This window comes from Vicia villosa, linkage group LG2, assembly GCF_029867415.1.
Source record: "Vicia villosa cultivar HV-30 ecotype Madison, WI linkage group LG2, Vvil1.0, whole genome shotgun sequence".
Lineage (NCBI taxonomy): Eukaryota > Viridiplantae > Streptophyta > Magnoliopsida > Fabales > Fabaceae > Vicia > Vicia villosa.
In genome coordinates this window covers 210827453-210845822 of record NC_081181.1, presented here as the reverse complement: position 1 = coordinate 210845822, position 18370 = coordinate 210827453, and the positions used below count along the sequence as shown (strand labels likewise).

At 33.0% G+C, this 18370-nt stretch overlaps 1 protein-coding gene across 3 annotated transcripts; it reads right to left on the bottom strand.

Moving 5' to 3' along the window:
• Nucleotides 1-498: 498 nt before the first annotated feature.
• LOC131653764 (two pore calcium channel protein 1) lies at nucleotides 499-17116 on the bottom strand. Of its 3 annotated transcripts, XR_009299135.1 has the most exons (25): nucleotides 16781-17115; nucleotides 14795-14938; nucleotides 14563-14670; nucleotides 13914-14009; nucleotides 12885-13015; nucleotides 12577-12637; nucleotides 12232-12398; nucleotides 12020-12125; nucleotides 11771-11848; nucleotides 9956-10017; nucleotides 9363-9435; nucleotides 9192-9257; nucleotides 8952-9092; nucleotides 7877-7934; nucleotides 7015-7122; nucleotides 6486-6552; nucleotides 5527-5695; nucleotides 5308-5372; nucleotides 4995-5085; nucleotides 3762-3848; nucleotides 3093-3173; nucleotides 1910-1950; nucleotides 1576-1685; nucleotides 894-928; nucleotides 499-785 (listed from the first exon to the last, which is right to left on the bottom strand). XR_009299135.1 is itself a non-coding variant. In XM_058924042.1 (24 exons), the coding sequence occupies exons 1-23, from the start codon at nucleotides 16904-16906 to the stop codon at nucleotides 1598-1600; spliced, it is 2211 nt and encodes a 736-aa protein (XP_058780025.1). In that variant the 5' UTR covers nucleotides 16907-17116; the 3' UTR covers nucleotides 499-928; nucleotides 1576-1597. The 3 variants fall into 3 exon arrangements, 2 of the variants coding, with proteins under 2 accessions (XP_058780025.1, XP_058780024.1); XM_058924042.1 differs by having other exon boundaries at nucleotides 499-928; nucleotides 1910-1952; nucleotides 3098-3173; nucleotides 16781-17116; XM_058924041.1 differs by having other exon boundaries at nucleotides 499-928.
• Nucleotides 17117-18370: the final 1254 nt, after the last annotated feature.

Below are 18370 nucleotides of genomic sequence, written 5' to 3'. Positions count from 1 at the left end.
CTCTAAAAACTGAAGGGCTTTTTTAAGAATTGCATATGTTTTTCAGATACATAGGGTATATCAAGAAACCCCCGCTAATTTATATGGAGTTGAAATCTAGGTAGATATGGTACTCTACTTAGTAACTCAGCCTAGCTTATTTTGGACTTATGAATGTGTCCTATGTAAATTCAACTGACGGAGGCTAAGTAATTTCAAATTATGGTCACCCCTAACATTCAGTAAAAAAATCGGAAAAAACTAAGAATGAAGCATACGAATCACAACTTTCAGAATATACTCATGCACTGATTCTACATTGAAACATATACAAATCCTTTGAATCTACATACATAAGGGGCCATTCGCCATATGAAACATAGAGAAGCAGTATAGAAGCAACTCGCCATATGTTACAATCAAATTCCATTCTTTTTTGAAAAATTCTCTGGGACTTAGAATTTTGTTGAGTAATCAAAACTCAATCAAAATTATAATTTATTTTAAAATAAATTAATATAAAAAAACAATATGGCTAAATAATTGAATGATGAATGAGAACATGAATGAATAATAATGGAAGAAAGGAGAACTACTAACAGTTTGCAGTCTATAAAATATCAAACCCAGGAAGGATTATAAAAACCAAATAAACAAAAGGTTGCCATTACAACACACTAGTCTGCTAACACCTCGTGGAATACAATATCCTGCTACTTGTGATTTATTCTCCTTCAGCACAAGCTCATCAAGGCATTTGATTGTGTGCTTTTTCCACAAATAATAACGGAAAAACCATGTTTGACCTGACCCACAGGTTACTGGAGTTAATTGCAACGTATTGCTTTCCGTCGATCCATATTGATTCAATCAAATAGCATAACATGAAGATAGAGCACATGAAAGATCCTTACAAATTTTACATAATAAAATGTCTTCTTTGTGCATCCTACAACCACAAAAGGTACAGATTCATATTTATATAAGGTACTCAATAGGGATTGGTCTACAGTCTGAACTAATACAAGAAAACAATAAAATCGTAGGATTCATGGCATAAAGTTTACAAAAACAATGTGGACATGTGATGCTAGGGTAAATTCTTGCTTTCTCCCCAAGCAATAAGAAAGCATGATCAACTTCAGATTCCATATTTACACTCACAAGGCAGAACACGTCACATCCTACCATCTTATATGTACAAGGATAGTTAACAGCCCCAGTCTATGATAGGATAGTAGGATGAAATCTGAACTGAATTACAGAGGAATGTAAGAGCAGCACTTGCTCCTGTCAGGAATAATCCATTAGCCTAAAGTTAAAAGCTGAAAAACTGAATAAAATGTCTCTCCCAAGTTCGGTTACACAACTTCAATCATCTCTATTCTCTCTCACATATACCCTCTCTCTATAATGAACTCTCCGTCCCTACCTACGTATTACCCTCAAGACAACAATTAAGCTCAAGGGTATTGAAGGACGGCAATCTACCTAAAAGAGCAAATACAGAAGACCTTAATAATTACGTCTAGTTGGCAGATAATCTATTAAAAGTTACGCAAAATATATTCATGGCAACCTGTTTAATTACTTTACCTTGAAGAGGATATACTCAGAATTATGTATTGGAAGGATGATTTTGACCCAGCTCAGCGCTTAGCATATGATGAAGAAGAGCATCAACCCTCTGGCTTCGTGTTTTTGTTCTAAAGAAAATCAATATTGTTAATAAGATCACCATTAATATGCCTTCAACTAATAGATAAGCTTTTAAGTTGAGTGGTGTACTATTTAGATATGGTATTAGAGGGTTATAGGTAGTTAGAAGTTCAACCATTACCATCATTCCTCATAATTAAACTAAATTTCAGTTTCAGCATACGGTATAATGTTGGCATTCACAGAAATAATGTGAGTCAGTAATACGTACCCAAGAGCTCGTCGCCTCCGATATCTATCTCCTGCAACTCCCTATATTGAGATTGAAAATAGAAAGTGGGATATAAAGCTGTTAGAGAGATATATTTATGTAAACTAATAAACAATCAATGTGTTACGTACTAATGGTATTAAGATAAAAAAAAACAGATCACATAGAAATTGAAAAATTACTTCTACATTCAATAAGATTCTGTACAAAATTACCTTTGGAGCACAGAAAGATCATAAATATGTTGCACGAATCCATTAATAATATCGGGATAATGATTGTTGCATACAGTGAGGAGTGAAAAAACCACAGCTATTCATAGAAAGTTGCAGTGAACTTGGTTTGTTACTGTTGATTATTCTATATTTATTAGCATTTATTTAATTTTCTTATTTTCTATTTTTCCTTATCGAGAGATTTTCTCTCTTGTATAAAAATTAGCACAACCTCACTGAAATACAAGTTAATCATTCTATATTACAAAGCAGGCTCGAAATCCTAGTTTTATCCTTGGGTTTAGCCTTCGCCAAGGTTAACCCTAGTTTACTTTTCAATTTGGTTATTGGGCATCCAAGAGGCACTATTGTCTGGCCCAAAACAGTCACCGGACGGCTGCTGCTGCGGGAGACGTTTCCAATGCCTCTGATACATGCCCCAGCATGAGATCCGGAAGCCTCCAATCTATCAATGTTCATTGAAAGATATCTTCACTAAATCTTTGAGAGGACCTCAAATCAAATATATATGTAACAAGCTTGGCATATTATGTATATGCTCCAACTTGAGGGGAGTATTAAAAATAAAATAGAATTGTGTAAATAAAGATAAATTATCACGTAATTAGGAATATAATATCATGTAATTCATTCCTACCATTGTTTGCATTGATTACTTTAAGTCTATATAAAGAGACTCTACTGAGAAGTCGAAACACACAATTTCACCATGTCTCTCAATTTATCTCATCCAATAGAGAGCCGCCTTGCATTTGCAAGAGACTGATTTGTCAACTTCAACCCATGACGCATTTGATATGAATCACTTAACAAATTTAGTGCAACTGTTTCAATTTGAACTTCCAACCAAAGTATACATCATTTAATCAATGCTTGAAAAGAGCTGCTTGACAGACGCAGCAACTTATATTTCTTTAATGTTTTAAGAGTTCATATTAAATACAAACCTTCTTGTCATCTTCATCACAAGTTTCTGATGACTCTAGCTCTATTTCAGCAAAGAATGCCTCCAAGACAAAAGCAATAATCTGAAATACAGGAAAGGCACAATCATGTCTAACTTACGCAAAATTTGTTAAGACAGTACAGTGTAACCATGGTATACAGAAAACCCAGATATTTCATTCCCTTTGATAGATATTGTTAAATATGATTACTTACAAGAAATAACTAACTACTTAAATATATAGATTTAGAACTTGTAATTATTTTACTCCCTCCTTCTCACAATAGGTGTCCTCTTTCCTATTTTTATTTGTCTCAAATTATTTGTCCATTTAGAATATCAATGTGATATTTATTATTTCTTTCCACTAACTTACCCTTATTTATTATATTTTAAATCATATAACTACTGCACTACCTATTATTAATGAGGATATTTTGGTAAAATTCACTCATTTCATCATTGAAATCAACACAATTAATCATTATCTTAAAAAGTGTGAAAAATTCAAAGAAATCACTAGACGGAGGGAGTAACCAAAAGGAATTAGTATGTCTGAATGTCTATGTGAGAAACATAGTAACTTCCTAATGTTCACATTCCCGAGATGCAATTTGTATTCTCCGTTATGAAATTATGGGGTATCAAAAAAGGGGACATTAAATCATACCAAATTCAAAAGCAGCAAAACCGTAATTAAGTAGAAGCTAATGAAGTACACATAGGTCCACGAAGTTCCAGTTAAATCCTTGTAGCTCTGAAATAGAAAACCAAAATAGATATGTGTTAAGCGCATATTGAAGTAATAGTTAAACAATGACAGTAACATAGAATTAGGGTCAAAATAATAAAACAATAAATAGAAATGACTATCTGAAATAAATAAGCATCTTATATTCTTGCCTTACACACATGCAGCAAGAAATTTATACATATAAACTGGCTTAATTCATAGTTCTATGGCCTGTTAAATAGACTTGGATCTTACTTTCAAAAGTTATCTCAAAGAACGAGGGTGTCCAAACACATAAGCATTGCACAACCTGAAAACCTTAGCAATGTGGGACACAAAAGCAATTTATAACCCACCCTAGTGCATAGACTCGACTTGGGTCCAATTACCATATTGCATACAAATTCATCTCTGATACCATGTTAAATGAGCTTGAAGTGTTGAAGTTGTGAGATTTTAGATAAAAGCACCAGAGAAAATAATAAAAACCTTGAATATTATTGATTGATAACAAGTTGATATTGATTGGGTACAAAAGTCTAAACACTAATTCCTAAACTCAACCCAAATTCTAAGATGATATTAGAGTCCCATATTTGATAAGATAATACCTGAAAATATGTTTATAAGTGGTGGGGAGATGTCACCTTACTAGCCGATTTTGTACTGATTAAGATAGACTCGACTAACGTTTTCTTTTATATAGAGAGGGACCAAGGGAGATAAGAAAGAGAACATACTTATTAAGTTGGACATAAAATTCAGTATTTGTCTTTTAATAGTTTGTCTAGTAACAAGATTTTGAATTTTTATGGTGTAACTCATCTCTTGTTTGTCCTGTCCAATATGATAATTGTATAAAATAAATATTGAACAATTAATTTTGTGTTGTCCTATCCTTTTTTTTGCAAATCAAACAAGTCTCAAGTATTAAACACAAATATTGGGCTTAGAGAAATAATATTATCCTGTTTATTTTTCAACAAAATACTATTGGACCCAGAATAACAAGAATCTAGTTGCCAGATAATTGTTCAAGGAACATAAGAATCAGATAGCATAAAATAGTAGTGGCAAGCCTGCAACATTTGTACTTCTCATTAGTCATTGCATTATCATGAAACAAAAGATGGCATTAGAAGTGACAAGGATTAGAGACAGCACGTATACCTCCATCAATTCTTCCCATATCTCCAAGACTAGCAAATTGAATAGTGTCACCATTCCGTTTGGATAATCATTGAAATTAAAAAGTAAATAGCTGATTTTTGTCAAGAAGAATACCCCAAGAAAAACAATTACCCTAGAAATTATTCAATTAGAAGCAATATTTAAGCCAGTATTGAAATTCAGACTTGATTGTTGACCCAACCCCACCCCTGCACTCTGGAAAAAATGTTGAGAAAGATATGTGCCTATTACAGGACAATACCAATCGCCACAGGTTAAAAAATAGATTGTTTTAAAAATGAACAAAGGATACTCATTAGCAGCAAGGTCTGTGGCCTCCAAATCTGGGTTTCCAGCATTAACTAGACCACCAAAAATCTACAAATACAAAGACAAATGTAAAGTTGGTTCATTGGTTGTAGAAAGAACAAGAAAAGAGAATACAATCATTGAAATTGAAAATATACAATGAATCCTTAATTTAACTTGTAAATCTAAGCAGAAAAGACCTTGACTTAAGAATTTTACTCACCTGGATGCCAAGTGAGCAATAAATACACAAGATGCAAAATATGGTCCCAAGGTATGGCATCAAACTTGGTATCAGAGTTAAGAAAGTTGCCACGAAACTTCGGAATCGCTGGACATGCATTAGGAGCCTTATCAACCTCAACATTCTTGCAAGAAGGAGGTAACGAATCCTGCAAAGGGGACAGGAAAAACAAAGTCTGATTGCATCTTCAAAGCAATGCTTGAGAACAAATTGAAATTATTCTTTGCACCAATTCCCATCTTCAAATTAATATACTATTTTCCTGGTATGGTAGAAAAGGAACTGAGTCCAATATCATTTGGTTTTAAATTCCAATTTGAAAAGGAAAATTATGTTTTGTTTTGAAGAAAGTAAAATTTGAGCAAAACTATCATGGTGTTCTTTCAATAATGATCATTAGAAGAACAATATTAATCATGGATTGAATTGATTATGAGAATTCTAATATAAAAAGCCTTTACTTCACATGGGAAGCTGTTACGAGTGTAGCTTCTCCAAAAAATAGTTTTTGATAACATCTTTTAAAAAGTGGTTTTGAAAGAGGTTATTTTGTGTTTCTTTACTGTAACGAAACCACTTTGTTTTTTAAATCTTCCATCAATTTTTTTTTTTTAAAGAAAAACTACTTAAAACAGTTTCATGTTAAGCAATTTTTGTTAACACTGTAACAACCAGATTAAAACCTCCTAAAGTGTTTTTTTTTCCGGAAATACATCAATTCATGGATGATATCTATCTCAAAATTAGTCAATATCTTGATATAATAATTCAGTAGCACAACAGATATGAAAAAGACCACTAATGTGATTAAGGAAGTGTTTGGTGAAATGAATCTGAAAATAAGGAACATTAAGTATACATTTCAACTAGTAATTCGGAATTATGAATCAAAAAATAAAAATTTAGAAGACATGAACATTCAAAGTAAAAGTTCATACCATTCTCCATTTGTGAAAAATGGCAGAGCATCATCGGGAAAAGCAAAATCTATAGTTTCTCCAATGACTGCAGAATTCAGAATTATTGGTCAGCAAGATAACATAGCCTCAGAAACTGCGTTTTCCCATATAATACAAATTCAAGGCCTAAAAGTGAATGAACGCATAATGAACCTACAACAGCAGATTCTAGACACTAATGAATGTTGCTAATATGACAGGAACCTATAATTTCATTACATGAAAGATAAATGAATTGAATCCCCCCAATACCCACCAAATATGCAGATCATTGAGAGGCTGCAAACCTCCATATCCAAAAGTTCCAAGACTCCTCTTTTTACCCATGAATGAATGATTTCACTCATCTTTTCCTCCTATTGTTTACATCCTCTTATCCCACCTCTAACTAGACTAATATGGGGTGTAGTGTACAAACAAAAGATTTCATAAGAAAAGCCAAAAACTGCATGCATTCAACCACACGTTATTTAAGGAATCTAAATACCGCATTTATGAAATTAGTTACCAATTATCACTGTGATCACAAAATCAAAGCGATTTTGACCATCCCGCCAATAGTTTTCAAATCCATATGAGTAAACCTTTAGAATCATTTCTATTACATATATCCACCCTGTAAAACAACAAGGAAAGATCAACTTGGAACAACAAGGTTGTATAACTAAAACATTCTGTGGATTACAATGAAACAAAATGTACCAAAGCAAAATAAAAAACCATAAACTTATTCAAGAGTGTCAGGGGATCTAACACTGACTCTCAGAATTTGGGTTGGGCCTAACTCATCCCTACAAAACTGACTTGTAGGGTGAGGATTGCCCCCACTTATAAACACAACACATGTCATATCTCTTAGCAATGTGGAACTAAATCCACCCCATCAAACCCAACACAATGAAGGTGCTGGAAGCTGCAATTAAGGCAAGCTAAATGCCGCAATCAAGGCGACTAGGAGCGGACTGCAATTAAGGCGGAAATTCCAACACTGACAAATCAACAAGAACAGAGGGGAATGGATAATTGTTTTAACTTTCAAGTATCATCAGTTTTTAAGTTCTAAGATTTTAAGTAAGAGGAGGAGAGAAAATAAGAGAAACTATTATAATGAAATATGATTGATATTCACTTGATACAAAATACTCAATATTGATCTATTTTTACATAGACTCGACCCTAAATAAAGAAATAATAATAACTAATATAAATATGATCCTAAAAGATACTCTAAAAATATAAAAAATATTTTATAATACTCTAACAATCATTAACTCCTTCAAACCAAGCAACAAACTTTACAGTACTAAAGAGAATCCACAAATCGAAACATCAAGAAAAAACAAGGAAATGCACTCTTTAGATGTCCTTACCGAAAAAGAACTCAGCCGTTTGCCAAGCCTTTTGAGCAGAACTATTTTCTACGTCAAGCTGCAATTATGAATTAATACAAAATGATCAATATGTGGATATAAATATATATATATATATATATATATATATATATATATATATGTGTGTGTGTGTGTGTGTGTGTGTGTGTGTGTGTGTTAACAATATTTGTATATAGAATAGTTCCACATCGACTATAGCATGTATTAGCTGTAAATCTCTATATAATAAAGTCTTCGTAGTGCTTTTCAAAACACGGTTTATTCAAATATCTCTTAGTCTCTCGTATTTTAATAGAAAATGATAGATGAGCTGTCAGTATAATAGCTGACTTACAACTTACTTACTCTATTCTAAACATTACTCTAATATATTTTAACAATTATCAAGTGAAAAAGCTACTCCCTCCGTTCCTTTTTAAGTGTCGTTTTAGAAGAATTTTTTTGTTCCTATTTAAGTGTCGTTTTATAATTTAATGTTATAATTTGTCATTTATACCCTTGTTTTCTCAATAACTCCACCTCAAATTTTTCAATTAGTTATTGGAAAAAGAGAGTGAATGATTGAATTTATTTGGAAAGAGAAAAATAAATAAGGGTATAATAGAAAAAGTAACTCTAATAATCCACTATCTTGGTTGAAGAGCTTTTTGCTAAAACGACACTTAAAAAGGAACGGAGGGAGTACTAATTAAGGAGATTCCGGTGCTGAATTTGAAAAATTATGCTCTTCCTTGAAATGAAAGGTTATGCTCACATTGTCACAATATTCCCATGGACATAAATCAGGAGAAGTTAGGATAGCTAACCGTCAGTAAAACAATCATCCATTTGGACTGTGCACCAGTGCATAAAACATTCACTAGACATCATAATCTTAAATGATTATTACGATAAATAGCATCTAGTGATTACAAAAAACATTGACAAACGCAGGTATATCTAACATAGGGTCACATCAGATGAGATTATGGTCTGCAGTTAAAATGAGTTTTGAAAGTGTTTAATGGCGTAAAAATTTGTGAAAGTATATCTTCACTTGAATTACATGTCATACCGTTGTCTCAATAATTACAGCAACCAGATTCACTACGAGTACAAAGGTCACTATGTATCCAAACATGGTGCTCCTTACGAAAGCTTTCAATGTCTTTGACGTTGGTGAATGGTAGAATACTAAATAGTCGAAGTAAGAAAGCTGCAACCAAATCAGATATTAGTAAAAATACTATAAATCTTTACATTTATACTTACAGTACATTTCCATATGTTTTAAATTCAGAGTACTTAAACTTACCACATCTTCCTTCTGGAATTTTAAGGCGATGGCATTGCAAATATCAGCAAATTCATCCTTGTTGATCTGAAAGTAAAAATCATGTTGAGTTACATTAAAACACGCATTTATATGGATATATATCAGCATGTGCATAACAGATGGCAAGAACAGTTGAGAAAAAAATATTACCTTTACATCATGAGTGTCATCCAACTCCTCAAATATCAGCTCAAATTCTTCCTTGGAGATTTTTGGCAAAGTCCTAAAGAATAGACAATTTATGCTTTAACACTCACAATGTAGTAGAAATATTATGGAAAAGATATGAACGTAGAAGCCAAGAGAAAGATCAACAGATAATTATCATGTCATAAAATATGTAGTGCCAAATGCCAATTCACCAAAAATGCAAAGAGTTATGTTATTTTTACACAATTTGACAACAAATTTCGATAACAAACCTCATGGTTAACACAATTCAAATATGTCGCTTCTTACGTTCAGTGAATGGTTAATGAATATAATAAGGTGTCACAACTCATTAACCATCAACTGAACACAACTAACCACAACTTTTTAACATCATTAACTAAGATTTCTAGGTGTTCAAATATACATGATTTTCAGGTTTTCAAATATACATGATATCTATTAATCACAATGTGTGTTTAAATATACACCTGAAAATCGTGGTTAATAACATCTCTACTTTGAAAAATTGTTAAAATCATATTATGATAAATATGAAAGCACAGTGATAATGGAGAAATATGAAGTAATACCTGTACTTGTTCACCTCCTCAAAGAGCCTAATGATTTGATCTTTGTTGAGATATCCAACTTTCTGCAAGTATAAAACAGAAGCTCAAAACAGATTTAGAACTGCAGGCATAAAGATATTCATCTCTTCTTTGTTGTAGTGATTATTGCAACAATAACCTTTAGCATTAGTCCTAGACAGATTGTAGTGCTATATTCAAAATAGTAGAGTGCTAAGATAGTGCTATTTTTAATACCATAGTTCAAGCTTTCTATTCCAGCTGTCATAAGTCTTTTCTGATTATATTCGTTATAATTGGTCTATAAATAGAGCTTATATTCTGAAGTAATACTACAATGAGTTTCCCAATATTTTCACATGGGATTAGAACTCTTGATTTATTCTGATGTTTCTGATCCTTGCACAGATGTACTGTTATTCTTCCTTTGAGCAGCCTTAATTGCAGTACAATTAAATTATCTGATAGCAGCCTTCATTGTTGCATAGTGCATAGTTCCATACTGCTTAACAGTCTTCATAGGCCATAGCTGCTGCATCTGACTGCCACTACCTACCATTGTCAGAATTTCCCAGAACCAGAAGCATTCAGAAACTTTTAGGTGACTTTCCTGCCACAGTTAAAACTTTTCCAGTGATAGTTAGGACTTTCCTGCAGCTGTATCCGGCCACATCAGAATATTTCCACTAACATTTAAAAAATACGTTTAACACATTTTGACTGGCGTTGATCAACATGAACTGTTGCTGTCCAGGCTTAGTTTTAGAGGGTTGATTTCTTTGTTTGATGCTTCTTTTTGGCAACTAAAGAACCCTAATTGAGTTATTTTCTGTTCTATCTTAGAGTCTTAATTTTATATTTTATGGTTGTTCAACCTTCTGTTAGTAAATACTCTGACACTCATTGTTAAACCATGATGGGTAAGAGTTCTACTTTTTCATCCTTCAACCCAGCGTTATTAAACTCACATTGGCTATTGACTTGGTAAGGGTACTGGATCAGTGGGTCCCTGGTCAATCCACTAGGCCACTAGTTGAACCGCATGGACCGTTTGCATTTAAAATATGCAAATATACATAGTTCAGTTCCTGGTAGGATTTTTTTCAAATTCTGCAATTTCCATCAGAACAACAAGTCAATAATGAATGTGAGAATGAAAAGCCTTCCTGCAACTCGTGAGCATTACAGGCTGACAGTGTTGCATCAGAACTGTTCCGGAAGTATGAGTAAAGGTTTGGGAGGCGCACCAGTAAGCATTAAAAACCGTGTACCAATAAAAGCTCTGCACGAGTGAAAGAACGGCGAAGTATGAGTCATCCAACCAAGCTGATTCAGTCGAGTCTACCAGTTTTCTCCGGTTTGCAGCCGAGTATATGACATCATCCCCGGTTCTATTGCACAACCGATCAAATAGGCGGATTGGGACAGCTATGTATTTGGCTCTAGATGAACCGGTCGGATTGTCTGTTCCAAGTTTAATATCTCTGCTTTAATGTTTCCAGTGCTATATTAGATCTCTGGATCATCAACTGAAGTAATACCAATCATATGACATTTAACTCATCATTATTTTTGATCCTACACTACTTTGTCTAGAAATCCCCACCTTATAGTTGTTAATGGACCCATCCCAAGCCCCTGTTATCAGATGCAGCAACGTTTCACTTGAACCTTCCCTTTCCGTTCATATAGGCTATAGCTATTACTAATTACATCTCAAAAAAAAAATTTAAAATGAAATGTAGTTGTTTGACATTATCTAGGAAGCATTGTCTGACAGGAAAACAGTATCCTAAATACATGGAAAGTCATACTTACATGTGTATCTAGGAGATTAAAAGCTCTCTCCAACATAGCTCTTCTCATATGATCCATATCAAAAACTTGTTTTACAAGCTACAACAAAAGAATGTTTAAGCAATGTTACAATTTGTTTGGTATCCGTCATATAGATACACAATCAAAGTTCTTGTGCTTCATTCCAAGTGAATACCAATCCGATTCTTCAGAATTGTAATTGTATCATCAGGTCAATATAAAGAAAAGTAGTGGTATGGAAAAATTTACCTCACTCTTGAAACTGTCATAAACAACGGCAAGGATCAAGTTTGTAACAAAGTAGACTCCCACCAGCACAAACAGAATGAAAAAAATGCAAGACCAACGTGAAGCCCTTAAAAGCCAGAAAATAATGAGCATTGACAGCTGCAGATGTCTCAAATTAAAAGGAAAAAATATACCTAGCCAAGCTAATTCAAACTATAAATTAAAACTCTTACTTGTATGCAGGAACCCAAACATCTGGATTATTGGCTGTGGTAAATAACAGAAACATCTGATATAACGTTGTAGTATAGGAAGTGAATACTGTTTTCCCCTGCATTGTATCTTCAAAAATCACATAAGCCACCCAACTCGCAAAAACAAGAAAAAGAAGCCCCAAAGCCTGCAATTCATGAGAATTAGATGGAAGCTATGTCCAGTAAGAAAGTGTCGATCAAACAAAATGGAAATAATACATATGAAACATTCAAGGAAACCTAATAAATTGTGAATATTGAAAATGTTACAAACAGGAAAAGCATAGAGCAGGCAAATAAGCTGCAGTCTGAAAGTGAACTAACCAAGATATTTAAGTATGTGTCAAACATTCCAGCCAAGACGATGGTGGTTTCTCGTAGCTCCCTGACATCAAATTCAGATGCAGAGTTAGACTGTCATGAAATTTGGTTATTGATGAAACTGGACAAGAAATGTGATAAAATAGAAAGCTTTTCTTGCAGAAATGACTTATTACTTAGGCATGCTCGGGCCTCTATGACATTGATGCATGGACTATGCAGAAAGCCCAACAACAGATCTATTAAAAGATAATCTGGAACAGTATATTCACTTTAAGTAAAATAAAAAATGGAGATCTGTCAATCAATACCTAATATTCAGAACAAAAAGAACAACCCTGATATAAGGTGCAATTCTGAAAGGAAGAAAATCCAAACCCACCGGAGACATATACAGAGCATAAACCAGCATATCAGCAAGGATAACTAACAGACAGAAGGCCTGAAAATACGAATAAATCATTTTATTAGTAGTCTGAAGCATATATGAAAAGCACCAAGTTACTTATTACACCCTAAAAAGAAAAAGGAAAAAGTTCAGTTTTCTATTCAGTGAAGTGGATAATAAGCAAGTATTTGAAAGAGTTGAATTTGAAATTAGAAGATTCAGAATTCTATTCTTTGTACTTTAAGGTATCCAGGTCAGAATCTCATTGCTGCTAACAGGGGTAACTGTGTACACCTGGTTATATGATTTTAGAAAGAGAAAGGTATTTGTTAAATAGCTATTAATGAGATATAGCTTCCTACACGAGATGATATATGATTCCTGGGGCATAGAGCTATTTCATAGATGGAGCCATCCCTTTGGAATAAACCACTTATAATCATTGATAATCTTCCCCTCTTATATGACTTATAAGAGGAGAAAGCTATGAATGAGATGTAGCCCCTTGATGAGATGATATAATATAACTTATGACCTGAGATGAGAGCGCCATAAGACAGACGTAGCCACCCTTAGGAGAAGAGGACAGTCAATGAGCCATCTTAGATATTGGTTCTCTCGTATGACCCCTGTTGTACTTTTATGCATATACTTTATCAAAGACTAATGAGATTAGTTGCATTTTATACCCTAGCATGTTTGCTATTGAGTTTTGAAAGATTAGTCATTCGTGAAGCGCTGTGTTTCCATTACTAGTCCACGGTAGTTCAAGTCTTTCGCTATAGGCTGGGGTGGGTTGGGTATTGACCAACAATACCTTCCAGGGATCATGTTTTTTGTTGAAAATCTGGTCCTCAAAAGTATGCTCAAGACAAATAGATTTACAGAACTAATAAGGCGTTGTTTCCAATTACTAAATGATATTCATTAGTAGGATCTTGAAGCAGCATACCTTCACTAGATTAATAGGACTTTTCCAATATATATGGGGCCCTTCGTATGATAAAGGCCAGAAAGTATGGATGATTAGCAAAACAAGAACTATTCCCTGTATTAAACAAAAAGATCCGGTAAGATAAATTACTACGCTAATAGATGAGAAATGAATATATGGACACCTTAACAATCCCACAGATCAAACAAAATCCATATACCATATAAGGAATCCCATTTAGTATGGTAAAAAAAACCACTTCCAATTGTTTCTTTTATAAAAGAAAATCTTAATAAAAAAAAAAAGATAGAATATATCTATGAGAAGATGAGAAATCATCTTTAAAGCAGAGATAGAAAAGAAAAAAAATCGCAAGTCATTAATGAAAATTCCACTGAGATCATAATTACAGTTTCACCCACCCAAATCGTCCAAAATGTAACATTCAGCTCCAGTAAATAATGACACAGACAGGTAATGTTAGCGGTTTCACTTAAATTTCAAAACATAGGTGAATAACAAACACAATTTAACATGGAAATGACATATATGTTGTCAAAGATAACCACAGTTTTCAAAATGACAAATGAAAGGTTTGTTGGTAATATATACATTAAAAAGACAGATAATTTCTGAGACTCTAAGCTCTTAAGTACTGAACTCTTACCTCATAAATAATACATTGTGCGGCAGTTAGATATGGCAACTGTCCCAAAAAGAAATACTCTCTATCATTGCAAGAATGCGTGGTATTCTTTTCACACCATAGAGGTTTCTGTAGCATATAAAGTACACTGTGAAGTATCTTCTTTCTATTCTGTTTTCATTTTGGTTAGCCTAAAGGCCTATTAAACAATTTATTCACTTGAAGTTTAAGAGAAGCTGAGCTTACTACAAACCTCCAGGAAATTCAGGACTATCAGAGCAAAATAACTAAGAGACCAGATGAGATCGAATTTAGTGAACATAAAATAAAATCTTGAATAACTTTGAAAGTTTGATGAATCCAGAAGTTGCTCAGGTATACCAACACCATCTTCAGCCTGTGTAATGTATTTTCAACCATAATAAAAAGTTATTATCAGACCTGAAAGAAAGCACGTACATACAAACATAAACGTGTATTGGGAAGCTAGGTGAATATATGTCAAATACTCTAAAAAAAACTGTTTCATCATAAAACATGATTAGCCTAGGAAGCGTTGGTTTTTTAATAAAAAAATACCTTATCTACTTTTGCCTAGGTACACACTCAAAAGGAACCAAAATAAGAAGTTTTTCTAATGGGAAAACTAACAAAAGCAGAGCAAGAAATTATTAGTAGCATTTTTAATGGTACTGGTAAATGGTAATGCACGTTTGTTTCCTTTTTTTCAGACAAAATGTGAGTTTCCTTCTAAAAATCAGCACAGTCCTGAATAAAAGAGCAAAAAAAGATATTGTTTTGGCACATAAAAATAAATAAGTTATATAAAAAAATCACTTAAGGGGTCCTTCAAGCAAAAGAGAAACAATATAAACATGAAATCATTTTTTGCTTTGTACAAAAGAAATCAGATGTTAAGAACCATTGTGATTATGTTGCTGACAAATTTATAATGGAAAATTACCAACAAAAAACTGTTGATAAAATATAATAGAAGAAGGATACCTCCTATTAAACAAGTTTGTGAAAGGAGGTACCAGATTAGGAGTTAAAAGGAAGGATTTAACTGAATTGTAGACCCGCCTTATGGTGGTATTGTAACTATCAGTAGTTAGTTGTTAGTTAATTGTATGCCCTTTCATCATATCAACTAGCCATTAAGAAAAAAAGTAAAATAGCTTTCCTTTTAATTGCAGTTGTCAACAACAGAACTAATTTTTTTTTTCAACAAACAAAACGAAACTTCCATATTCCTCTCACTTTTCACTATCCTATCCATTTCTGAATCTCTTCTTCTACTTTGCGTTGTCAAAACAAAAATTATTTTCCATTTTTACATTTCTCGCTTTTCAAAATATTTATAGTAACATAATGGCTTCCCCTATAATTCTGAGTTTTCACTGTAGCTGCATGTACCTCTCTCCCATGTAGTTGCTCTTACACCTCCAATGCTAGCAACCATTCGTCCACCTCCAAAGCCGCCATGGATTTTCTACACTTTACAGTTACTTCCTCTATCAGGCCTGCCTACCTCTATTTATGCGTTTTTTATTGTGTTTTCGTCTTTTGGGGTTTAAGTTTGCACTCTTGGTATTTAGCAATAAGCCTCAAGAGAGCTGTCCTGAAGCAGTTTAGTGTGTGTCAATTGGCATCACATAGACCAAAGATAGTCGAAATGCGCAAACACAAGTAAAAAAAATCATCCTTAATTGAATTTGAAAAAAGACTCTCAATTCTCTTTACCATATTGCCATAGTAAAAAATACTTCAAAATATTTAATCATGTCAAAATCAACTCTGAAGCAAAATTAATTGTACTCAATAACATTCAAACATATTAAAATCAATTCTACATTTATAGTCAATTTTAACTCCTCCAAAAGTGAAACCAAACACTCACTAACACTAGCAAACCTAGAAGAACTAAAACCAAAAACGCGATTCCAATTCAAAATTTGAATTAGCACAGTCGTCACAGTAGATTCAATTGGTAATTCGGTATAAAACCATCACTAAGGAGTTTCTAACAAGAATCTAACTGAACTTAGATCTAATTCGTAAAGCACATTACCAACTCATAAACCATAGAATAACAAGATCTATCCAAGACTCTATTCCAAACAACAACGAACGATTCAAAACTAGCTTCCAAACTCACAATTGCAAAACTAGCAGAAACTAAGTTCATTCAAATCAAATAGCTTCCGAAAATAGAATGGAGCGTGAAAATTGAACAAACCAGATCGATGAGAGCGGCGGCTTTCTCATAGTTGGAACCGTAGGTGATAGCATCGGTGCGGCGGACTATCCCTCGCGAACGGTTTCTCAATCCACTGCTTTCGCCTCTGAGAAGAGGCTCCGTCATAGTGAGAGAACTGAAAAATGAAGTGTTAAAGAGAGATGAATGATAAAATTCCAGAAGATTCTATTTCTAATGAATCGTTGTTGAGTTGATGGTGGTTATAAGATCACGTTCGCACATGGAGAGGGAATAAAGAGCTTGAGTTGATGGTTAAAGAAATCGTTAAATGAAAGTATGTGACGAAATGAAAGTGATTTAAATGTGAATGGTCAACAAATAACGACGGTATGTAATAACATAAATAAAACTATTAATAATTTTATCCTCTGAGACAGGGTAATATTAATTGGGCAAGTGGTACTGAACTGTAGTGATGGTGATGCTATTTTTTTGTTACTTTCTAATCCAAAGATTTATGATCAAAGTAATACGTGTCATTATTGATATGGATATAGTATCAATTCAAAGTCAAGAACCGGGTCCCACCCCTTTGTTCACACTGTCGGTAAAGAAAACATCACTTTTTTGTTTGTATTGAAGTTGCATAGAATTTTTACATCACCGATTAGCTGCACTAATAAATAAATATGTCACATTTAAGACATTTATGTTGGTTAGTTCAAGATTAAAATTTTAAATTTTATATATTTTTCATTTTAAAATAAAGTTGAATTTTATTAGAGATGTACTAAGTAGTTGCGCTAAGGGTATGTTTGGTTGTGAGATGAAAATGAGAAGAGAGAAAGAGGTGAGAAAGAGTGTGAGAAGAGAGAAGTGAGTGAGAAATAGAGTAGATTTAATATATTGTTTGTTACAAGAGAAGTATGAGAGAAATATAAGAGAAAGAAGTGCAATAATTTTTAAAAGGACAAAAATACCCCTAAATTATAAAAATTAACATTACAAAATTTTATGTTATTGAAAAAATATATTTTCTTATCAATATCTATTTAAATATGTATTTTAATTACAAATAATAATTTAATAAATTAAATTAATTAGTTTACTATTTTAGTAATTATTTAAAATAATTTAATTTATACTATTTATTTGTTTTTATAAAAAAAAAAACGTGCTAGCATGTAACAAAAGGACTCAATTAATTGAACATTGGCTAAACAAGTGAAAAGAAACAGCACGTAAGAATAAGTTAATTGCACATTGCCTAAACAAGTGAAAAGAAACAGCAAGTAAGAATAAGGGCATGATTGGAAACAAGAAGAAATAGACATTTCTCTTGTCTTTCTTCTCTATTTTGTGAAGAAAAGCAGGAGAAGTGAGTCTATTTCTTTGCAACTTCTCTCTTTGATACTTCTCTCTCTTGTTCCAAACACAACCTAAGTAAAGTTAGTTATGTCTATCATATATATATATATATATATATATATATATATATATATATATATATATATATATATATAGGGCCAGGGGCGGATTCACATAGAGGGGAGTGGGGGCTCATGACCCCACAAAGAATTTTTTTTTGTTTAATAATTAATATTAATTATTTGTTTAGCCCCCATAAAC

Bases quoted from the DNA above. Each gene is read 5' to 3' on its own strand.
- LOC131653764 (XM_058924041.1), bottom strand. From the start codon at position 16,906: ATGACGGAGCCTCTTCTCAGAGGCGAAAGCAGTGGATTGAGAAACCGT. The intron at 12,399-12,576 runs GTTAGTTCACTT...CATGAATTGCAG, and splicing joins ACACATACTTAAATATCTTG to GCTTTGGGGCTTCTTTTTCT. The intron at 6,553-7,014 runs GTAACTAATTTC...TGAATTCTGCAG, and splicing joins TGTGATCACAGTGATAATTG to TCATTGGAGAAACTATAGAT.